At 41.0% G+C, this 24,779-nt stretch overlaps 3 protein-coding genes across 3 annotated transcripts in view; 1 reads left to right on the top strand and 2 right to left on the bottom strand.

The window, feature by feature from the left end:
* The window catches only part of dohh (deoxyhypusine hydroxylase/monooxygenase), a 272,673-nt gene that overhangs the window by 162,026 nt on the left and 85,868 nt on the right, over positions 1 to 24,779 (top strand). The gene's annotated exons all lie outside the window — the stretch shown is intronic.
* Positions 1 to 24,779, bottom strand: part of cherp (calcium homeostasis endoplasmic reticulum protein) — a 142,999-nt gene that overhangs the window by 38,604 nt on the left and 79,616 nt on the right. The gene's annotated exons all lie outside the window — the stretch shown is intronic.
* Positions 1 to 24,779, bottom strand: part of dnah10 (dynein axonemal heavy chain 10) — a 90,052-nt gene that overhangs the window by 2,880 nt on the left and 62,393 nt on the right. The window contains exons 56-74 of the mRNA XM_055221542.1: positions 24,081 to 24,255; positions 23,377 to 23,558; positions 22,992 to 23,128; positions 21,408 to 21,625; positions 20,868 to 21,089; positions 17,253 to 17,400; positions 16,076 to 16,355; positions 13,648 to 13,877; positions 12,781 to 13,054; positions 11,633 to 11,737; positions 11,406 to 11,560; positions 10,496 to 10,650; positions 8,867 to 9,050; positions 7,412 to 7,612; positions 5,465 to 5,674; positions 4,745 to 4,840; positions 3,546 to 3,717; positions 2,717 to 2,848; positions 1,211 to 1,422 (exon numbers count right to left, since the gene is read on the bottom strand). Of these exons, the coding sequence (XP_055077517.1) occupies positions 1,211 to 1,422; positions 2,717 to 2,848; positions 3,546 to 3,717; positions 4,745 to 4,840; positions 5,465 to 5,674; positions 7,412 to 7,612; positions 8,867 to 9,050; positions 10,496 to 10,650; positions 11,406 to 11,560; positions 11,633 to 11,737; positions 12,781 to 13,054; positions 13,648 to 13,877; positions 16,076 to 16,355; positions 17,253 to 17,400; positions 20,868 to 21,089; positions 21,408 to 21,625; positions 22,992 to 23,128; positions 23,377 to 23,558; positions 24,081 to 24,255 (3,488 nt within the window). The remainder of the gene's footprint in view (positions 1 to 1,210; positions 1,423 to 2,716; positions 2,849 to 3,545; positions 3,718 to 4,744; positions 4,841 to 5,464; positions 5,675 to 7,411; positions 7,613 to 8,866; positions 9,051 to 10,495; positions 10,651 to 11,405; positions 11,561 to 11,632; positions 11,738 to 12,780; positions 13,055 to 13,647; positions 13,878 to 16,075; positions 16,356 to 17,252; positions 17,401 to 20,867; positions 21,090 to 21,407; positions 21,626 to 22,991; positions 23,129 to 23,376; positions 23,559 to 24,080; positions 24,256 to 24,779) is intronic.

Below are 24,779 nucleotides of genomic sequence, written 5' to 3' on the forward strand. Positions count from 1 at the left end.
CCAGCGGGAGACCACTGGGAATACCAGGTGTGACAGTGAGGCAGCAGTGGCTCTTGTCACTGTGTCCTTAGGCAACACACCACCCACATTGCCTAGTATGTACTGTATGTGGTGTGTTATTGGTGGTGGTCCGATGTGCCGATGGCACAGATTGGCAGCCTCACTTCCATCAGTCTACCCCAGGGCAGCCGTGACTGTACAATAGCAGCGTACCACCACAAGGTGTGGAACGCACTGTAAAGTGCTTTATAAATCCAATGCATTATTATTATCACACCCACACCACACTGATACTAGGCAAGGGCTATGAAGTGTCTTGCCCAAGGACACAACCATATGCACTGGTCAAAGCTGGGATCAAACTGCCAACTGAGCCATACCTACCAAACTGAGCTGTAATGGAATACTGCAGCTTTAGCTCTTGTACCATTCCACCCATTTAAAGAAAGTCCAGCTTTCACCAACACTGCTGGGTGACATTTACACATGCACAGTAGTTCTGTTGTGATCTATAGAGCTCCTGCAGTTGTCATCACACAATCCCAGCATGTATCTCCAAACCCCTTTCCAGCAGTGGTTACAGCTGAGAATTCCCATAGAAACTAACCACAACAGCCACAATGAACAAACTTTACGGGTGTCTCAGAAATTGAGGATTATTGTTACACACTGGGATATACACATTATTGAAGGTAGAAGAAAGCCTGAGCCTGAACTAGGCTAGCAGCTAATCAAGCCAATAATTAAGCTACAACTGTATTTTTACATCAATATTGTTTTATGTGAATGATTCAAACATTGTCTCATAACAATTCAAAAACTGTATGTTTGTGTATTGTCGAGCATTAAAGTCTATTGGTAAGGCAGAGAAAGAATGGTTGGAAGAGAAACGGCCCCAAATGCTTTTTGCTAAACACTACTCATTTCTTTAACGTTGATTGGCTGCTTAGAAACGTTGATTGTAGAAACTAACTTAAGCCAATGTTTCTTGTGTTTATTACATTGACATGAGTGATTTAGCTGCTTTGTAAGCTGCGACATCTACACATTGGATAGAGCACATTGTGTTGAATGAGGACTTGACTGGGCGGCCATGGTTAGGCTGTGGGGCTTGGCTCCGAGTGACCCCCGAGTGCCCCTTAAGTACACCCTGCGTGACCCTCCCCTCATCCCTCAGTGCCCTCTGAATGCCCCCTCAGTGCCCCCTTACCTTCCGCAGCTCAGCCAGGGAGCACTGCATGCGGACCACTAGCCTGTTAAAGCGCTCCAGCTCCTGTAGCAGCACGACTGAGGTTGGGGAGACCTTGGCGCCCAGCTTCTTCCGAATCAGATCCAAGTCAAAAAGCACGGGCAGTTTCCTCTGGATATCCTGGGCCACCTGACTGATGTGCTCATCCTTACTGATGCTGCCAATGGACTCGCCTGCGGAGAGAGAGACTGGAGCACTGCTGCATGTACAGGATACGCAGACTTCGCTAAGGGAGTCATTCTACTGCACTAGGATGCAAGATTAATCTTAATCTCTTCTGATGTGTTTAAAATGTGAACTTTGAACATAATCCTAATACTAAAACATAAACGTCAAATCTAATCGCAGTTGCTATACTTGTGCATGCTCCGTTTGACTGACATGAGGTCTGAGACACAGCACAGGTTTCTGCTGAATAAACAATCAAAGCACTAAAGAAGAATTTTCAAGAGATGTCTTCCACATTTGAGAAACATGTGCAACAAATTAGCGTCCGTAGTTGGAGCGTCCCATGTTAAGACGGAGATTTGATGCCCTTTACTGTATGGTTCCAGACCTTTCTGCATTCTAACATGGTCACTGCCATGCCATAGACTAACTTGGGTTTCACTGTTTTGTTTTAATGCACTCTGTTTAAAAGTGACAATCGTAGCTTCTATGCGTTCAAGCAAGCTACTGGAGAGACAAATAACATGGGGACAACACATTTCTACAAGAGCTTCAAGTAAACAAGTTGCTCCTTATATTTGCAAAACTGTTTTAACTAAATGTAAGTTATCTGCTTTAAAGAAGACTTATTGTACTTGCGTCTGTTATATAGTTATAATCTATGGCAGCAGTAAATCATTATGTAATATTTTGGACATTTTAAATCACAATATTCATTTAAAACAACTTAATACAAGAAACAAGTACATTGATTATTACTGAGTTGGAACATTACTGGGCCAAATAGGAGCTGACTCCTCCGTAAATGTAATCACAACAAAGAGCTCAGTTTTCGGCGCCTCCTATGGATAGCTGCAGATCACGGTAGTGGCAGATTTTTTCCCATTGTACAAAAATGAGTATGCGACATTGCTGAGTCCTACGTGCATCACTGATTAAGAAAATAAAATTGGAGAGGGAAGTAAGTACAGAGTAGACAGGTAGATCAGACATATAGAATACAGGAGAATAAAGATTACTCAAACATGCACGATTCACTCTAAATACACCTTTGAGTTAATAAACAATTATAACACATAACATGGTTAAAAGCCCTAAAAAGTCAATTTTGCATAGGTCTCCTTTATTTATCATTTATCAAAACATTTGTTCAAAACACTTCAGCTTTTTGACCTGCCTGTGAACTGGAGCAGGAGATATTTGGAGAAATCAGACTATTTTGGGGATAATGGGGAGTTTGGGGAGTTGTCAGTGCATTTAAGCGTAGTGGGATTACCGCATGAGGGGCATGGCTCTCACCTGTCTGGGGCTGCAGGTCGATGAGGTTGGCCCACATATCTTTGGCGGCCTGGGTGTAGTATCCAATCTCCGCATTGGGATGGAGCCCCAGCACCTCAGGAGTGTTAACTAAAGGCAGTTTCTCAATCTCCTCTGTCACACAAAACAACAGGACTAGTTAGCTCCACAGATCTGTGCAAATAATAAATGCCTTGGGATCTAGCTCAGAGCTGTAAGTATACATTTATGGTAAAGTGGTATGGTAAAGACTCCCTTGAAAATGAGATTCTAAAGCTCAGTGGAACTGTTGCGCCTAAGTAAAGGTCAATAAATAAGTAAAAATAACACTAAGAAAACTAAAGTAGCAACAAATGATTATTTTTGCTAAATGATGTATACACTTATTCTTTTTGTTTCAGCAGTTAGTCAGGAACATGTTTTCAAGTTTGTCTTAACATTGTTTATTGAATTACCTAATTAAGCTTACAATGAAAGCTACAATCTGTAAATAGACAGCCGACCCTGTTGTATTCACCATATAACCATTAGTGCTATCTACTGAGGTCTGACAGTGCGTTAGCTTCGGCCTGAAGAAGGGAGGGGGAGAAGGGAGGAAAAGGTTTCACACCTGTCATCTACTGGTGAAAAAAATCTAACACAGTTACAGACAGCAGCTTATTAGTTACACTTAATCTGTTGTTTCAGCTGAAGAGGAAATTCACTTAGACACGAGGAAAACAGAGGCCAGGTGACTAGGTGTATAATGTATTCACACTTGAGTGGCTAAATCATGAAATCTAACAGCTCTATAATATGACAGTGTCCTAGAGTGAGTAAAAGCAGCACTGACCCACATACACGCTCTTGGGCCCATCGGAGGGGATCTTGTAGTCCACATTACTGTTGCAGAAGAAGTGAAAGCGGCGGAACGTGTAGAAGAGAAAGTCTCCCAGGTACTCATTCATGTAAACAGTGAGGATCCTGCGGTCAAAGCTGTCTATGGCTCGGCCTCCGTACATCACCTGCACCACCACACAATTGCACAGTTTTTTATTGTTGTTTTATTATTTTATTAAAGTGCACATGACAGGTTTGCTTCATTTGCAGGGAAAGTGGTTGTAGTTATGATTTATCATAGTTTTATATCAGTCAAGTGGCCGTTTGTGAGAAAAAGCTCAGGAAGTAGTAGTGAGGTCTAAAAATGTCATCAATACATAAAATGACATCCAAAGTCCAAAGGGACAATTTCCACACAAAAGAACACTTTTTCTGACAATTATTTAAGAAAATTATATTTGTTGTATAGTGTTTTACATAATGTTATAGTATATTTTATTTCTCATTTTACTAATCAGACTTTAGCCCTTGTTTGGGTAACAGTTATGGAATTACCTCTATATGTCATCTGCTGCTACCATGTAACCAGGAAGTCAAATTATAAACTGTAACGTATATGTTATTGTTAACTACATTTTAATGAAATTGGAAGTCTAACCTGCTATATGCACTCCATACATTGTCAGATTTTCTATAAAACTACCTGGTAAGAAGACCAAAAACCTACAGCATCACACTGGACTAATCTAAACTGTAGAATGACCAAAAAACAATATTCATATTCTAAATTCCAGCCATTCCAGTAAAGGGCCTATACCAAACTTTTTTTCTCAGGAAGCAAAATGTGTCTCACTCCAGTGCATATATATTCTGTATGCAGTTGTTGAAGTCAAAAAAGTTTGCCTTGTACTGTCTGCATCAAATTAGAAAGCATTTTATTGTCTGATAATCAGGAGTGCATGTTAGCATGCTAGTTGCTGTTAGCTTTACCGTGGTGGTAAAACTGCACTCTGGTCTCTGAAAGTTGTGAAAAACGCCTCATAAACTCATCACGGTGAATAATTAGGTTGCTTGGAATGTATAATGTCAGTGACAAATAACTTTAAAATGAACTCCTTCTGTTTTCCAAGTTTTTAAAACAGTAAAACTAAGGTGCAGTGCCTTGAACTGGTGTAGATATTCTTTATGTCAGAGTAAAACCAAAGTGTTGACCTCTCCGATGAGATACTTGAGGCTTCCCCAGGGAATGCTGCTGTCCCCCTGTGAGTGGGCCTTGGTCAGGTACGTGTTGAGGACCTCCATGCACACCTGTGGACATGTCAGACTGATTAGCAGAGCCTCTGGGACACCCTAAATACTCAGTATTCAGGGGAAAGGGTTAGTATTATATGTGAATCAAAGCTAACAAATTGCTGCCTGCTGTACTTTCTATGGAGAGTGAGTTAATTTTATAATCAGCAGGTGAAATTACTGCAAATTTTAAGATTCAGCCACATTGACAGTATTTTCTGTCATCCATTAAATACAGTTAACTAAAACCTTTCTTTATCATTTTCATTTGTCTTAAAAAATACAGTTAAGTTTAGCCAAGCAAACCTATCCCACTTAGTAGTTTCTAACCCTAACCCTAACCTTAACCAAATTGTGAAAATATATACTGTCAAAAATCACCATGTGCAAACATTACCACTAATACAAACTCGGTGTTGTTTGGCATAGGTGTCTTTGGGAGAAATAATGGTATCATCCAGACCCATCAACAGAAAGTAAAAGAAATAATTTTAAATTAGCTCTGTCTTGTCAAAAAAAAGGCTGGCACCACAGGTGAATAGGACAACACTGTTTAGAAGTTGGTTGCCCCGGAAGACATGAAGAGTTTTTAGGGAGTCATCAGAGCCTCTTGCGGAGCAGCTCCTCTCTCGGGACACTCACAAAGAAATCGGACTCATTGAAGTCATATGGCACGTTCCAGCCAATCTTGCCGTACTTGCGCCGCTCCTGTACGACAGCATGGAAGAAGGCCAGCACATAGACCAGGCTGCCGAAGGCGGGGTGTGGACAGGCACTCATCGATTCGTGTGAGATCTTGGAGTAGGTAGCCCTCATGTTGAGCTTCAGGCCGTTGGGAGGTTCAATCACCACCTGAGTAGCAGGAGTGACAGACACACGCGTTTTATATGAGAGAGTAGGGTTGTAAAAAGTCAAAAATCAGATACTAATCAATTCTAAAACTAGTATCAAAACTAGATAGTCATTAGTTATTAGTTGAGTAGGTATCCAAACTAAAAAGTCATATTCACAGGAAAGAAATTAACTTTTGCAGGATAACTTTAGAATGATCTTATGCTGTATCAGAACAAATGCAAGACCACAGACTAGTATATGTCCATGGACCACTGCATCTTTCTTATTTTCATCATGGTATCAGAATCAGTATTGAGTCTATTTCTTAGTATTGAAATCGCGTTTGAAATTTTAGTATTGTGACAATACTACTCAGGTAAGAGTAACATTAGTTCAAAATAATATTACCGTACTTAAGTAGAAGTAGTGGCAGACGAAATTACTCAAGTAAGAATAAAACCACTACTCAAGTAAGAGTAACTTAAAAAGCAACTATGTGGACATAATATATGATTTATAATTGGAAGTTAATGTAATGTGAAGGACAAAACATGAAATAGTAATTGTCAAAGGATAGACACAAAAATGAGACAAACTAAATCATATTTAAAAAAGCAAGTAAAGAAACACAAATGTGCAAATCATTTAATATTGTCAACTTAAAGCTTTTGTCACTACATTTACTTGAGAAAGAGCACTGTTACTCCAATACAAATTTACTCAAGTAGGAGTAAAAGTGTGTTATTAGAAAAGTACTCTGAAAAGTGCAATTTCTTTAAAAAGCCACTCAAGTAAATGTAACTAAGCACTATCCACACATTATACATTAGGGGTGTGCAAAAATATCGGAATAGATATACCATGTTACTAATTTTGGTGACATAGTATTGCTATATTTATTTATCAACAAGAGTAGTTTTTGGTATCTTTTAGTAAATTATTTTGTGACAGCACTACAATTTAGCTGCATATTTAGTAGATTGTTGTTGTTAAAATGTATTTGTTTGTTTTAAAAAAAAATAATGATATATCGCAGAGTATCATGTGCAATATATTAACATGTAACATTTATTGCCCTATCATGATGATATAATGTAAGGTGTATCATATTGTAAGGGACTCTGTGATTTCAAGCACTATTGTGGTAAATGGTAAATGGTCACATTTTTATACAGAGCTTTTACATTTTCAAGACACTGAAAGAGCTTTACATCAAGGAACCACTCACCCATTCACACACACATTATTCATTTGTGGGAGTTGGAACAGCACCACCAACCTGTGGGTCAGTGGATCTGATGCCAGTGTGGGAGAGTGGGATTTGAACCACCAACATTCTGATCAGTGGACAAACACTCTACCAACTGAACTACTGTTGAATTTCCCCCAAGACTCTCTTAGACCACTTTTGTCTCTGCAAACGGACAGCTGGAAACTTTTAGGGGTGTCTTATAATTTAGCAATAGTGATATCTGTGAAGCTCCATCATATCACAGTTTTGTAAAAAAAAAAACCAAAAAAAAAACCAACCCTGCTATATAACATTGCTCTCTCATCAAAAAAACGTTTTCAAAACAATAAAAGGTAATGTGGTGATCTAAATATGTTAGGTGTGAGGAGTTAATACCCCTTAGAAGTAAAATATCCCCTCTTTAAGAAAAAAACCCAGATAGAACAGATGGTTGGTGACCATTGGTTCGGCTCAGAGCATACTGTATGTAAATATTCATTTTATAATATTCATTCAACATTTACTTTGAGTGACTTTTGCAGGATGCCAATGGGGAAGTCCTGGATGGGGTTGGTGGTGATCCACAGGCGGAAGCTGGGGTGGGGTTTGGTGATCCTCTCCAGGGACTTCTCCAGGTCCTTGAGCCACTTAACCAGCAGGTGGCAGTTCTGCAGCATGAGCCACTGCCCCAAAGACACAGCCTTCTCCAGCAGCTGCAGTGCCACCTGAAGGACACACGGACCACTCAGGCAACACTACCAAACAGCAACTGACAGGAGATAAAGCTAGAGCGCTTATGCTGTTGCAAACAGAAAAGTCTAAAAACCTCATAGTGTGAAAAAAACAAAATTAGAAAAAACGTGCAGGGCCTTGGACTAACTGCTGACACTTTATACACAGAACAAGATTACTATATCTCTTATGATTTTGCATAGTTTAAAAAAAATACTTTTTATTTATTAAAGTTTTTGTAACAATGTAACAATGACAAAACAAGCATAAAACTTGGGACAATGTTACAATATATGTGTATGTTACAGAGCACAGTAGAAATTCTGTCTGCCTGAAATGGCAAGACAAAGTAGGAGATTGTCAACATTCCCTACTTTGCTTAGGCATTCTATAGAATGCCTGAAAGCCTTAAAGCAAAGAAGAGAATCTCTGACAAAGTGAAAGTAAACTGTTTGTAGTTATTCTTAAATCAGCTTGCTCTTTCTTGAGCTCTGTTTTGTCTTATCAGTTGCTGAGGGTTTAGCCTATACTTCATGTTGATCACTGCTATCCCATTGCTAAGTTTATATCAGCGTTTTCATGCATTTGATTAATTTTATCAATGGCATATAACCAAAGACAATGTCCAAGATACAAACAGTATATAATAATATCAAATTAAAATGTACCTATCGGACTTAATAGGGCCAACAAAGAAGGTCTGATAGTATAGGGCACATGTGTCAAACTCAAGGCCCGTGGGCCAAACGTGGCCCATCATGTCATTTTATGTGGCCCGCGGCAAAGAAAATTAAAAGGTATGACTGTCTTAAAATATCAGATTATGAGATACACAGTTACACAGCCATTTTTTCATATCTATGCAAATCCATATGCGATATTTGTAACTTGAATAAGTAATAGACATAGAAATGGTTAACTAACAAGATTAAAAAGTAGTTGCATTTATTTTACATTACATTTGCTTACATTTAGTTACATTTATCTTACAGTTACATCTGGCCCTTTGAGAGCAACCATTTTGTTGATGTGGCCCTCTGTGAAAATGAGTTTGACACCCCTGGTATAGGGTATGGAGGGTCTTGCCAGGAGATATATTGACAAATATGAATATGTACCAGTACTTTTTGGCTTTTTTAATCTACTGCTGGTGTTGGTGGGACAAATGAAGATGTTGTTATCTTCTCTTGTGATGCATGATTGTAGCCCTGCCATGTAACCAGGTGCAAAGAGTGGACTAGCAATACCTTTTCCTGTCCTTGTCCCATGGCCAGGAACTTAAACTTATTCCCCCCAAAACCTGAGCGCTCGGACAGTTTCATAAGGTCTGTGGTTGGGTCTGAGCCTGGACACAGGATGAAGATGATGGGAGAGAAGGGACTGCTCTGCTCGTAGATGGCATCGAAGCTGATGACCGGAGGCTGCACATATCTGACCAGACATGAACAGAATGAGTGAATTTAAAACTTGCTGCCTAATCCTGTTTTCAAACTACAGCTTAAAATGCACATGACAGATCATGTTTTCGTTATTTTATGTGTATGTGGTAAATATTTATCATAGTTTTACATTATTCACGTGTCATTTTATGAAGTTTAAAAAGTTGAAAGTTACAGGAAGTAGTATGGAGTTCTAAAAAGGAATCTCTATGTCATCAATACAAAATGCAGTGGCCATTAACGTGACAGTTTAAACTGCCATTATCTAAATATAGGTGTTGCCACACTTTTTTCACAATTTTTTCTATGGTATAATTTAGACAAGCGTATTCCCATGATTACAATATGGGTGGTAAATCAGGGAATTACTTCATATTGTAAAGTGTGAGCTAATCTGTTCATGTAATGTCCCTTGGATTAATAGGGTTTGTCCATTTACCTCCACATATGTCCCATTGCTGTCTATATCCAACACTTCAAAACAGCGCCGGCCCTAGGAAAGTTTTCTGATGGCGCCCTCTGACCCAACTCAATATAATAAATATTAGTAGGTAGGTATTAGTCCATTAATTAGTCTATTAATTAGGAGCCCAGAATCAAATTTTTGATCTGGTAATCTGAACACGGGGTTCTGGGAAACATTTTTGAACAAAACTGAAGTAATTTCCTGCAATCTGGAGTAAATTACATTTTCTAATATTTTTTTTTACAGTAGTTAATTTCTGTCTATTAGTTATATATTATAATTATAGTCTTCCCTCTAAAATTCAAAGGGAGCATTAGTTGAACCCTTGTGGCACGGTTGGAGTTAATAAGATTTGGTGTCCAAATCCAGTCAGTGGTCAGTGTCAGTGGTTCTGCAGCCCCAGCTGCAGTGTACTGTGGATTTCAGCCTCACACTGGACTATGGGCAGAGTTCCAGGCATCAGTCCATATAGTTCAAAGCCTAAAACTTTTGTTTAGTCGTTTTGTGTTGTTTCTATAAGGATTCAACAGAATTGTATAGAGAAATGTGTTGTGTTTCATCGTGAGTGTGCTATTCGCACTGTTGAATCTATGAGCATGTTAGTTCATCAGCTGTTGTGCTCAACACTCCATGAACAAGGGGTGGATTGACAAAAATAAAAACTGACTAAAAATTTTGTGGATGTAGAACACTATTTCAGACTCCAAACTGTACACAGATGATGATCAGGCGCATTTAGGTGTATTATATGTTAGTGAGCAAAGCACAGGGGGCAGGGGCTTGCACCAATCCCATCACTGTGTGTCCTTAAAATTTGCCTGTACTGCTTATGCCACAGGCCAACTCCTTGAAAATATAGTCAAATTAGCAAAATATGGCTGTAATTTTTAGTAAATTCTTGTATTAAGCAGGTATTACTGAAAGGATCTGGCTACCGTGTCGAGCACTTTATCAACATGCTGAGCTCTTACTTCTCGCCCATGATGACAGTGACATAGTTGGTCACTGCTCTGTAGACTCGGTCCACCCTGAAGCAGCGCAGCAGGAGCAGCTTCTGGAACATGCTCAGGTTCTCCTGGTAACTCCCGGGGAATGTGGCTTGTTCTGGGACATCCAGGTCATACCACTGAAAAAATACATACGTGAATCCTAGCTTGGAGAAGAGTGTAGTGTGCAGAGTGCACAGGAGTGCAGAGATGTGAAGCAGTGTGCAGGGTTCAGTATGCAGAAGTGTGCAGTGTGTGCAGCAATGTGCAATGTGTGCAGGTGTGCAGGGGTGTGAAGACGTGCAAACTGAAATAGTCTTCCTGAAGATGTGAGACAGACCTCTACTTTGTTCTTTAAATCCAGGCTCAAAACAGTTCTCTTTAGCTGTGCATATGACTGAAAAGTTTTTTATTTTGCACTCTTACATTTAAAGTCAATTTTATGATGATTATTTGTATTGGTTTGTTTGTATTGTGATTTTAATGACTTTCTTCTTCTGTAAAACACTTTCAATTACTTTGTGTACAAGGTGTGCAGAGGTGTGCATACATTTTTAGTGTGACAAGGTGTGCTGAAGTGCACAGAGGTGTGTAGTGTGCAGAAATGTGAAGAGCACAGAGGGGTTCAGAAAAGTGTAGAAGTGCACATAAGACAGAAGTGTGTGTGTACAGAGGTATACAGAACTGTGCAGAGCTGTGTAGAAAGGAGAAGATATGTGCACAGATGTGTAGTAGAGGTTTTGAAGAGGTGTCAAGACGTTTCCAGACGTGTACAGAACACGTGCTGAGGTGTGAGGTGTGCAGAAGTGTGCAGAGGTGTGAACAAGTGTGCAGTGGTGTACAGTAGTGTGCAGATATGTACAGAATGTGAAGAGGTGTGGAGAGGTGTTCTTACAGCCCTCCAGTCCTCAGAGTATGTCTCCACATCTTCAGGAAGAATACTGAACTGCTCCGGTAACAGCTCCGACAGTTTGACCACATCCTCCCAGCTCTGGTCTGTCAGCCAATCACATGGCTTCTTCCTGTGGCTCTTCTCTAGAGAGAGGTTCCCTTCAAGGGCAGAGGAACATGAGGCTCCCAGCTCACACATCCACACCAAACTTTAGCAGAAGAATGTTAAACCTTTGATGAAGAATTCCAGCTCCTCCTGCGGTGCGCGCTCTTCCGCCTGTTCCATCTTTATGGTCATGTTGAAGGAGAACAAAAGCTTGTCCTTCTCAAAGAGACCTGCACACATAGATCTGCCCTGTCACAATCACACAAGGTGGACCAGTCTGAACCACTGCTGTCCTCTACTGTCCACTACTGTCCTCCACTGTCCACTACATCATGTACTGTTCTCTGTCCACTACTGTCTGCTACTGTCCACCACTGTCCTCTGCTGTACACTGTTGCCCACTACTATCCATTGGTTAAAATGGTTAAAGATATGTATAAAACACTGTAGATGAATGATGACTCAGTCAGGGCACAGAAAAGGGAGTGCTGGAGGCCCAAGTGGGAAGTCAAAGCTCCAGGTTCAATATGAGATTTACAGAGAAAATATGTACATGTACAACAACTGCAGTAATAACTCTCATGTCCTGTTTGCAACAGTAAACAGATTAACAAACCCTCCAGCTCCACTGCCATCAGAGTTTGCAGTATTTTTTAATGACAAGGTTCAGGGCATTAAAAATACCATCAATTCCCCAATGCAAATAGCAACCCTGCAGCCACCTAGACACGCTGACTCTTTGTACCTGTAACTGCCAAATTTGTCCAAGAGATCATCACCAGTCTAAATTCATCTATATGCTGCCTCCATATTCATCTGCTGATCCATATTCACTTGGAACAGTGGATTCATTCGGACACTGTTTATAACAGATTAGTGTGTGGATGCAAAACAACTTTGTCCAACTAAACTCAGACAAACAAAGAGAAAGTGTCAGCAGTCACCTTCTGTCTCTCTATATAAAATCAATAACATCTGCAGCTTTTTATAATCTAAAAAACAAAGGTCTGTCTACAGTGTCTAAACCAAACTCGGAGAGGCTTATCCATATATTTATCTCCAGTGGGTTAGACTACTATAATGGCCTGCTCACTGGCCTCTCCAAACTAGCAAGAAAATACAAACACATAAGTCCTGTGGTCAGATCTATGGACTGACTGGTCTGGTCAGTAGTTCTCCAATGAAAAGGTGGTTTAGAGTATTTCAAATCAAAGTTTTCGATGCACAGGACACAGAAGAAGAATTGTCTCACTGCTCGGTCCACAGTGTGTACCTGTGCATCCATAGTTGTAGACGTTGTAAGTCAAGGCGTTCATGATGTTCTTGAGCCTCTCAACCAGTGTCGCGTCAGGGAGGGACTTGCGGAGGGAGTAGTCAAAGACCTCCAGGTACGAGGTCAGAGAGTACTGGTACATACTGTTGACCAGAGCCATCTCCGTCAGCACAAAGAAGAGAATGGCCCCGCGCTTAGCTGCAGGCCGGTAGCCATCCCTCAGCTTGTCTATGTCCACTGATGTCTTCTGGGCCAGAGTCAGCTTCTCTGACACCTGCAGCAAACAACCCAACACAGGAGTGAGGGGAGAGGCTTGAGGGAGTAGGGGCTCATTTGAGCTGGAACAAGCCAACTTCTTCAACACAGTACAGTGGACACCGAGTAATTGACACTGATTTAGATAAGGTGGTTTGGGTATAGGGGTGATTGGTAGGGTGTGGTGGTTTGGGTGTAGGTGTAATAGTAGGGTGAGGTAGTTTTGGTATAGGGCTGATATGGGGAGGGTTTGGGTGAGCTGAGATGGGTATAGGATTGATGGGTAGGGTATGGGTGAGGTGGGTTGTGTATAGGGCTAGTAGGTAAGGTGAGGTGGTTTGGGTATAGGCGTGATGGGTAAGGTGAGGATGCGGTGGTTTGGGTATAGGGGTGATGGGTAGGGTTTAGGTGAGATGCCTTGGGTATAGGAGTGGTGGTTTGGGTATAGGGGTGATGGGTAGGGTTTAGGTGAGATGCGTTGGGTATAGGAGTGGTTATTTGGGTATAGAGGTGATGGGTAGGATGAGATGGTTTGGATATAGGGATGATGGGTAGGGTAAGGATAAGGTGGTTTGGGTATAAGGGTGACAGTTTTAGTGCTGTGCTTCTGACCTCTTGTGCTTTGGATTTGGTCTCCTCCAGTGTGTGCACCAGCTCAGTGTTGTCCAGCATGTTCCCTGTGGAGGTGGCCAGTTCACGTAGTAGGGAGTCTCCCAGGTTCTTGAGCAGCTTTTTGTTGTCACTGGTCTCCTGGATTAGAAATTCCCTCTGCTCCTCCAGCTCCTTCTTCTCATAGGCCATGATGACACTGAGCAGCTGGTCCTCCAGGCCTTTAAGGGTCACTGCACACAACATGAATTAAATGTTAGTAATATGATTTCCAGTGGCTTGTTTCTTCAAAGCAACAAGCCACTGCTCAAATCCTCAGCCTCAGTGTCAATCCCATTCAAATAGTAGCTCTACCTTAACTCTCCATTTCACCCTAACGGTAACAACAAAGCATGTGGATAATCGCATTGCATGTGATGGTATGTGTGGCCAAATATCTGAAGACCATCCTGGCTCTTCTGGTTGGCAACATGGAGCACCATATTGAGAACACAGCAGAATTTGTGAGCAAAATCAAGAATCTCCAATTTGATTCAGATGAGACAATGGTTTCATTTGATGTGACCTCTCTTTTCACTTGTATCCCCACAGCAGTGGTGGTGGAGGCAGCAAAGAGGAGATTGCTGCAGCATACTAAGCAAAAAGAGAGAATAAAACTGACACTGGACCAAATCTGCAAACTGCTGGAAATGTGTTTAAATACCACATATTTCCAGTTTAGAGGAAACTTCTAAAGGCAAATCCACGGTTGTGCCATGGGCTAACTGGTCTCTCCTATTGTGGCTAAAATCCAACGAACAATTTGAACAGGAGGCATTCCACCCACACACTGGTATCGATGCGTGGATGACAACTGGACTAAAATCAAAATTCAAGATTTGAAACCCTTTACCACACATATTAATGTCGTGGATCCAAACATCAAGTTCACACGGAAAGAGGCCAAAGAGAATAAACTGACCTTCTTAGATTGTGCAGTAACAATGGGAGAGGACTGGTGTCTCCACGTAGAAGTCTTCAGGAAACCCACACACACTGACAAATACCTGCTGTTTGATTCACACCATGATAAACTTGGAGTTATCCGTACTCTACAACACAGAGCTCAAGTGGTGCCCACAAACACAGACAGAAAAGTGAAGGAGGAACAATACGTGGTGTGTGGTTATCCAAAATGAGCCCTCAATAGATCTAAGAGAGCTAAAAATCAGAACAGCAGGGAATCTGAAGGAGAGACGTAACTATTCCTTACACAGAGGATGTGTCTCAAAAACTTCAGAGAATTTTCAGACAGTAACCTACTTTAAGACAGAAAGTGGTTTACCCTAAAGGACAAACCCTCGAGCCATAAATAAAGTAATGTGGTCTACAGCCAGTGTAGTGAAGAGTGCAGTGGGCGTTATATTGGAGAAACTAAACAGCCACTCCATAAGAAAATGTACCAACACTTTCGCAAAAGCTCCTCTGAACCACAGTTCACCGTACATCTCTATTGCAAAGCCACTAACCACTCCTTTGAAGATAGTGAGGTAAATATCTTAGCCAGAGAAAATACATGGTTTGAGAGGGGAGTTAAAGAAGCTGTTTTTGTTAGGAAAGACAATCCTTCCTTAAACAGGAATGAAGGCCTGAGACATAATCTCTCACCGATCTACAACTCTATCTCAGACCCAAAACAAACTGGAACAAAAAGAACAGGTTGAATAGGGTTGTTAAGGCTGAAACTAAAGACAAGAGCTATTTAGAGTTTCAGTGTAGTTAGCTCCTCGCTTCAGATAGATATAAGGCAGTGGCCACCAGCAAACTGACGCGAACTGAACAAGCAGTTTGGATGAACAGTCTTCACTCCTACAATTTGTCCAGTTGACAGATTTAAATTTCGTCTTTGACTACCTCTCAAAAGTGTTCAAAAAAGTTCTCGTTTGATTCATTCTCTATGAGGTTTTAGGCGTCTCATAGAGAATAAATAGAGCAAGAAGTGTTTGATCCGCACTTCTGAGAAAACTGAAACTAGCAAGGCAGCTGAAAAGAGCCCATAGATGGTTGAAATGAAAATGAAGTCAAAGGGAACCAAATCTCATCTAAAACATTACAGTGAAGTCACAGACCAAATGTATAGCCTATACTGGTGTTGGGACTGCCAACAAAGTGCTGCTTTTATAATATATGCTAAGAATACAGAATACATTTGTGTATCGCAGCTTTAAGAGTCTTCTATGACTTTGAAACGTGTATTGGTTAATCTACTTAACTTTTACTGTTAAAAGCTGTTTTATTGTTATGATCAATTTTGTAAAGCCCTATGAGATGAGTTCTGTTGTAATATTAGGCTATAAAAATACACTACCTCTCAGAATTAGACCACAGCTGCCATAGCAGAAGTTGCTCTGAGCACTCTAGTGTATTACACCGTTCTGAGGTGGAGACGTACCAGTGTAGTTGATAACCATGGCCTTGCCGAACACGGATGGAGAATACTTGGGGTTGGCCAGCTTGGTGTTGAGGTAAAGTCTGAAGTTGGGGTCATAGTCCACCTCTTTGTCCCCGAGCATGATGACCTGCCGACCCTCTGCACCCTTCACGTTCTTCTCCAGCACATTGTCAATCACTGGGTCAATGTAGTGGTCCACGTCTTGGAAGAGGAATGGGTATCCAAACTTGATGGCCATCTCCAAGTGCTTCAGGAAGTCTGGGTCATTGAAAGAGGAGATCTGAACAGATACAACTGAACGTTAGCATGATGCTAATGACAAATCTTTAAAATTTTTACATTTTTCATTTATGTATTTATTTCGAGCACAGGTACACCTAAAGCGCATCTCACAATCTTATACAAGCTCGAAAAGGAGTGGGAAGAAGAAAACTTGTCAAGTCCCACCCCTATCTTCCATCAAGACACAAATCAAACGTTTTCTTTATGCTTGCTATTCAGTTGAATGAAAAAAGAAGAAGGGAAAGAGAAAAAAAAAGAATACATATATACCTACACACATACATACATACATACATACATACACATGCATATATATGCACACATACATACATACCATATATACATATATATTACATATATATATATTTATATACACATACATACATACATGCATACATATACCAGACCATGTCTTTATATAAAAACTTAAATTTATGAATACTTTAGCATTGCTTTTATTTTAAATCCAGAGCATTCTACAGTTTTACCCCACATACAGTCTCACAAATTTTTTTTATGAGTGGTTCAAATATTAGGTAAAATAAAATTTCCATAGCCTATCAAACTGTAAGATCTCTCTTTAAGTGCAAAACACTTTTGCATGTTACATGGTAATAACTTATTGAAGGCTTTGAATAATATAATTACAGTATAATATTTTACAAGGTCGGAAGGAAATTTTAATAATTTGGACTGGATGAAAAAACTGTGAGTATGATCTAGAAAACCGACCTTGTGAATGATCCTCAAGGCTGTTTTTGCAATAAGAATAATGGGTTAGTTGAGCATTGGCAATTATTTCCCCATATTTCAACACAATACGTGAAATAAGGTAGAACTAGTAAGCAGTATATCTGACAAGCTATAGGGGCATGTGAGCCACTGGAGCCAGCACCTTCAGGTTGTTGTTTTCCTCCTTTTTCTTGATCCAGTTGAGAGCCTGTTGCTGTGGGTCGATGCACATGGGGAAACGGCTTCCTCGTGTAGTAAGGATTCCATTCTGCACGGACAGTTCATCTGGAGGCAGGCCTTCAGAGCCCCATCTGTAACAACACAAAATATAATTTATTTAAATATCATGATCATGATATATTTTGGTGATACATATTGATATAGATTGTGACATAACCTCAAATAGTCGGCAAGGGCGTATATAACTCTTTGGGACATCTATTGCTTTGGAAAGAAATATCAAAAATAAAATCCATAAATGTTCAGCCTGTGTTTTTTGGGGACTAGGGCCAAAAACATGATACTCATGGCTTTCAACTGGCAACAATTATTCCTTTGCGGTTTCCAGTCAAGTGTGAAGCAGCTGGGATGAGAATCAGCTCCTTCAAATCCGAGGCCATGATTCTTGACTAAAAAAAGGTGGCTTGCCCTCTCTGGGTAGGTGGAGAGTCCTTGCCCCAAGTGGAGGGGTTGAAGTATCTTGGGGTTTTGTTCATGAGTGAGGAAAGGATGGAGTGTGAGATTGACAGGTGACTGTTGTGGCAAAGAAGGAGCTGAGCCGAAAGGCAAAGCTGTAAATTTACCGGTCACTCTACGTTCCTACCCTCACCTATGGTCATGAACTTTGGGTAATGACCGAAAGGTCAAGATTGTGCATACACACGGTCGGAATGAGTTTCCTCCGCAGGGTGGCTGGGTGCTCCCTTAGAGATATAGGGTGAGAAGCTCGGAGTAGAGCCGCTCCTCCTCAATGTCGAGAGGAGCCAGCTGAGTTGGCTTGGCATCTGTTCGGGATGCCTCCTGGACGTCTCCCTGGGAAGGTGTTCAGAGCACATCCCACGAGGAAGACCAGGACACACTGGAGGGACTATGTCTCTCGGCTGGCCTGGGAACAACTTGGGGTCCCACTGGAGGAGCTGGAGGAAGTCTTTGGAGTGAGGGAAGTCTGGGTGTCCCTGCTTGGATTACTGTCCCTGTGGCCCGGCCCCGGATAAGCAGAGGATGGATGGACTTTTGTTTATTTATACTGACAGTGAATTGAACTTTGTGTCAGTTTTTGTTTCATGTGGATATTGACCATAAAGCAGGTCAACAAATCTGCAATTTGACAGTTAAATAGCAAATTCCACCATAGAATTCTGACATGTCTTCTGCCATTGTAATTTAGTGGTTTCCAGATTCTAGAGTGCGATGATGTTATACTCCCATTACATTGTACTTTGCCATGAGATATCCAAAAGGTAAATCACAAATGCTGAACCGAAATAATAATATTTAGAAAAAGGCTCAGTCACACACAGCGGATAAGAGATACCATAGTTTTTAAATAAGGAGTCAAGTACTGAAAATGATTTAGAAATGGCTACAAATTTATCTGTTAAGATAAATACCAAACTTCTTTCTTTCTTAATCTTTATTTATACAGGGGAATCCAATGACTACACTTGGGCTTTTTTTTTTTAAGTCCCTCCCCCATGATTAAATAGTGAGAAACCAGATCCTGCAACATGCCAATCAGCCTTTTAAAAAAATGTCAATTATTCCAGTTAGGGGCACAGACATTTACTTCAGTAACTGAGGTATTACGTAATTTGTTATTTGTTATTATAACAAAACGTCAATTGACATCATGGGTTACATGAGAACAAACAAAAGGAAGGTTGTTCCTAAGTAAGATAGCAACCTCTCTGGTTTTCGAATCAAAGCCTGAATGTTATACCTGTAAAAAACAACTGTATGATAAGTTATTACCGTCAATAGAGCACACAGGTGTCTCTTGCAAAAAGACAATATCCGGGTTGAAGGTCCATGGCATGGTCCAAGCACTTTAGTCACATACGCACTTAAAAATAAATAAATAAAATAAATATAATAAATGGATGTGCAAATACTATGTTTAAGCAGTTTATTAACTCCCATCACACTCCATGTCAAGAAAGTTGTGGAGCAGGGTCCAGCGGTGTGCACTAAACTAAGGGAGACAGCCATGTCTACATTGGTTAGGGGCAGTCATAGTGAGTGCACCACAATACTAGAATTTAGAAAGTAGAAATGTAAATGAAAAAGTGCAAGATAACAAAAGGACAAAAAAAACAAAAAAAAACTATCTGCACCAAATGCTTCATGATATAATCTTTAGCAACACCGAGATCAGTAAAGACCCTTTGGCCCAAAGGTTTCCCCTATGCTCTACCTCAGCCTGGCAGCTACAGAGCAGCTCCTTCATGTCTTTGAAAGTTCATCTCCTTTTCGCTATGGCTGACAGCAGATCCAGACAGATGAGAACTTTCTATCCATTGTAGAACAGAAGGCCGGCGCTCGACACTACGGACCACATCCAGGATTTTTTGGAAGAAGTGGAACTCGACAATAAAAGGCCTGAACCTCTGTCATCCCGTGGTGCCAAACTGCATACCACAGCGCCCGTTCTAATGTAGGAGCCACATCCAGGCTCAAAACCTCCTGCAGTAGTTTAGTTACCGAAGCAACAGAACACATGGTAGCGTCAAACTGCTCCCTTGCCCCGAGTATGCGTATGTCATAGCGGCGTTGCCTTCTCCCCTGGCCTTCAATCTTCATTGTTTCTTTGCTTTCAAACAGCGAAATTCCTCTAAATCCACCACCGCGTTGGAGTATGTCTTTGTAGCTTCTTCAAGGCTAGTTAGCCACGTCGGATGATCTGAAAAATTAGCAGCTAGCGGGGTCAATGTTGGCACAGAATTCAGTCCGAACATCTTCAAGTTGCTCTTTGAAGTGATTATGAAGTTTATTGATTGTGTCATTAAGCATTTGGCACTTGGACTCAACTTTTGATTCCAACGTATCAGTCTTCGCCACCACTATTTGTTTGGGGCTATTGATCACGGCCATTAGCTTAGCTGTGTCTAGAGAAGCAGAGCTATTGGAAGCTTTAGGAAACTCCGACTTTTTGTTGCCTTTTGAGCCAGACATCATAAAATGGCTCTTTCGAATCCATGTAGTGATGTCTTAGGTGGTGACAGAAGACGCTAAGAGGTGAGATAGTTAAGTATTTAGATCCCTGCAGAGCAACAAAGCTAAGCGTCTTTATATGTCACTGCTCATAAGCCAAATAAACTTACTTTATATCATATTTTAGCAGCAAAACTTTTCCCAAATTCTTCTGCCACAAAGAAAGTGCAGTTTAACTGCATTTAGGGCAAAATAAGAAAGGCCGAATAAGGTCAATAGAGATTCTAGACTGTTGTGATTTCACTTGAACCAAACTATAGAGGTTATGCAGATGACATCACAACCTTTGGAATTTTAATAGTTAACTTGTGAGAGCAATGTTATTTGAGAGGGACTTGTTTAATAACACAAATCAGCTCACCTGTTGTAGTTTCAGGTAATTCAGTTCTTTATGGTTAGATTGTGTAAAAAATAAAGCTAAGTTTAAAGTATAACTTAAGTAACAGAGCTTCAGACAGAGCAGTGTCTACAGTTAACTTCACCCCGCAGAGAATGTTGCTGACATCAACTGTAAAGTATCAAGTGCTTTAAAATGCAGTGCTTTGTTGCGGTTATATTACTTCCTCACCGGCTGATCTCCACCTCATCAGTCAGCAGAAGCTCCACTTTGAAAGGCTGACTCAGAGGGATACCTCTCTGTTTAACATCTTCCACCCATCTTTGGTAGACCATTTCATCCCGGAAGTTCCAGCTGAAAGCCCCCTCGTAGCTCAGAAAGGCAGCCGATAGGAGGCAGTCCCCCAACAGACGCACACGCCTCTGCCGCAGCTGCTCAAGGTCTTGCGTCCACCTAAGTGCAAAAGGAGGAAAAGAGGACAGCAGGAGAGAGAAAGAGGGGAGTAGAGGAAAGAAGAGGAAAAAACTGGACCATGAACGCTTGTATTGATCACAGGCTCCTGAAAATGTGTTGTTTAAATCCATTATGTATTTTTTACTTAGGTTTTTAGATAATTGTAACTACTGAACATTCCACCATAGATATACATGTAGAACACCGCCAGTGTGATGTCTCTGCAAGTATCAATAAGCCCCCTTAACAGTTATTTGACCATATTGCGCTGTGTTAGAAAAACAGATTCCACAGTGGGGCAGCAGGGTGTGCTCTGACCTGTGGTTCTCTGAGCTGAGGCCGGAGATGAGCTTGTCTGCTGCGATGAGCCTCCTCTCCATGAGCTCGGCTTCCTCCTGCAGCAGCTGCTTTTCCTCAATGGCCGCCTGGTACTTTTCCCTGAGCGACTGCAGCTCCATCTGGATGGCACTCAGCTCCTTCTGGATGCTCTCCAGCTCACTCTTACTCTTGTAGAAGTTTTTCTCCAAACGTGCCACCTACAGGAACATTAGAAGCCTGGTGTTATGTATGTGTACGTTAGAGCTACAACATTTAAAAAATGTTCTTAATTTTTATTTTACATTTTTAGGTTCGAGTTTGGGAGAAAGTCCCAGCATGGGACTAATTAGAACCGCATTTGCCCAGAAAATGGTAAATATCAAGTAGTAAACATGCCAGTGGTCGATGAGCTCTAATTGTGACCAAAGACCTCGAGAAAAAATAACGATGACTCAGTAGAGCCACTCCAAACTTTGATTTTCATGAGGCCAATGGGAGCCTGACCCAGAAAAAAGTGGCATGAATATCTGTCTTGCCATACTGAAAAAAAAGCCAGTTAGATCATGCCTTCATTTGCAATTGTGTTGCCATGGCAACGTCCAACATTTGTCCTAGAAATACATGGGTTTTGGTTAACTGGGACGAAAAAAAAATTATATTACAGACATCATACTGAACAAAAAAGTCAATGAAGACATACCTTTATTTCCAGCAATGCAGGTGTGAAAGTGTAATAAATGGTCTCATATTTATTTATTGATTGATTTATTCATTCATTTGATTGGGACAATGCGTGCTAATGAACAGACATGATAAAAAATGAATGTAAACATATCGGATTATAGCCAAAGGCTAATTGCCATCTATTGTCCCAAGAACTGGACTCACAAAAGGGCCAAAATAAAAATTGCACACAACACCCAGTGCACAGTTCCCTTGATTGCACATTACACCCATTACACAGTTCCCATTATTGCACCATCCATAATATTGCACCTTCCATTCATTGCACAGTCCCTGTTATTTCAGTCAGTTTGGCCACCCATTCAAGACAATTACATTTTACACCCACCACCTTCATATTTTGTCCATACATGCAAATACGTCCCTATAGAAAAGTTAAAATCACAATGCCACTATAGATGATGCATGCTTGGTTTGACCATAACCAGTTTTTCATTTGAGCTTTAAAAGAACTGGGACATTCTTTCAGGGTTACCAGGAGACTATTCCATAGGATCTCACCTTAGACCTTAGACATTCTGACCAAAGGTGGTCCGTCTGTGGGGGATCTGCAGGTCACCTCTGGTGGTGGCTCATGTGGTCCTTGCTAAATTGTTTTCTACACCAAATATGGCAGAAGACATTCATGGGTAACCACTTTGGGTGAACACAGTGGACACAGAGCAGGAACACTTGTCCTGAGGGCTGCTACTCTTCTCAAACTGCCTTGACACTGGATCTGATGATCCTACCTGTTGAGCTGCGCTGAGATGTTTGTTTGAGCTTTCTATTCAATTTTGTATTCTGCTGCTCAATGTGTTTATCTTGGCCTTTGGGGACAAATAAAGTGATATTACTGACCTTCTCCCTCTTGGGTTTAATGGTTCTGGCCACATCGCAGTAACCAATGATGGCTTCAACAAACTTCAGCATCCCAGAGCCGGCTTTACTTATGGCTTGCATTTCTTCAAAGCTGGTTTTGAGGTTCTTTAGAAAGCCTGTACAAACACACATATAGTAAATCCTACCTTTAACAGTGTGACCTTTACAGTTACAGTGTGACCTTTACAGTAAAATGTTTTCTGATGGATTGTCTGAAGTCTTCTTCTATTTTATTGCCCATGATTTTCTGCAAACTTCTCTTCATGGTGACCTCTTGCCCTACCTTGAACAGTAAGCTCTATCTTTAACAGTGCACCCTCCTTGAGCATAGACCTACCTTTATTTCTCTAATCATGTGGCCTACCTTTCACAGTGGAGACCTGGCTGTTGCTGATGGCATCACAGTCCATCTCCATGAGCGAGCGGAGGAAATTGGCCTCAGACATCATGCCCTTCGCAGACTGCCAGCTGATCTCCTTGTATCCGCGCAGCACCAGGATGCACTCACACACAACTTGCACCTGTTTGGGCGGTTTTGCAAAAGACCTGCACAACACAATAACAAAATTTGCTTGGAATGTTCAACAGTATGACATTAAACCTATCTATCACCAAAGAGACAAGCCTGTGAGACCGCCAAACTAACTTACAGGTCAGATCTGTGGAGAGGAGAGCCTGCTCACAATAAGAAAGCATGTTTTTCAAGGTATTTTTAATAAATAAAAACTCCTATAGTTGAATAAACATCAGATGGATGAGTACATAATACATTACTGGGGAACATTCCAAGCAAAGTAGTAACATCTCCAGGGTGACAAGCAGGTGGCTGACCGTCCGCTAAAAAAACGTACATAGTGCTCCTTCAACATTTGTTTAAATGTCTACTTTAATCAGTATTAAGCTTAAGGAACATGTTATCAAATTTAGAGCATGTTTTCATCAAAATTACATTGAACATTTACGGTAATACTTTTTCATAACATACATTTGTAGTCAGAAGGTAGCTTAACTAGTATAACAGACAGATGTGCCTAACTCAGAGCAGTTTGTCTGACCCGTGGTCCTGACCTGATCTCGGTGACGTCAGACTTCTCTAGATCTTGCAGGGCATGGCGAGCGGCCTCCAGAGCGGGCAGAGCCTCGGCCAGAGAGCTCTCAGCCTCCTGTTTCTCCACTGCTATCACCTTGTTCTGCTCTTCAATTTCCTTGGCCTTCTCTTCAGCCAGGCACTTCTTCTCCTCCGCTGCAGTCGGGATTAAACAATATGGATTAGGCTTGGTTTTAGATTTGTAACTAGCAGCTGTTTAATTTTTGATTATCTTTTTTATTTAACCAAAATAGAATAGAATACTAGACAAAGCCGGACCACCCAAAAAGTAAACTCCACATAGAAAGACCCACTTGTGTCAGATATTAAACCCAAGATCATCTTGCTTTGAGGTTGAAGAAATAATTACTATCCCAATTTGTCAGAGCATGTGACCTGTTTTATGCTGTAGATGTTAGTTTCTCACTGACCTACAGTGTTGTTGGAGAGTTTGAGTTATGTAGTTGTTGGTTCTCACTGACCTTCACTGGTGCTGGAGAGTTTGTGTTGTGTAGACTTTGGTCCTTCACAGGCCTAGAGTGGTATTAGACAGTTTGTGTTGTGCTGTAAATGTTGGCTTCTCTCTAACCTACAGTCGTCTTGGAGAGCTTGTGTTTTCTAGACGTGGGTTCTTCACTGACCTACAGTGGTGTTGGAGAGTGTGTGTTGAGCAGATGTTG

This window comes from Periophthalmus magnuspinnatus, chromosome 4 (genome assembly GCF_009829125.3).
Source record: "Periophthalmus magnuspinnatus isolate fPerMag1 chromosome 4, fPerMag1.2.pri, whole genome shotgun sequence".
Classification (NCBI taxonomy): domain Eukaryota; kingdom Metazoa; phylum Chordata; class Actinopteri; order Gobiiformes; family Gobiidae; genus Periophthalmus; species Periophthalmus magnuspinnatus.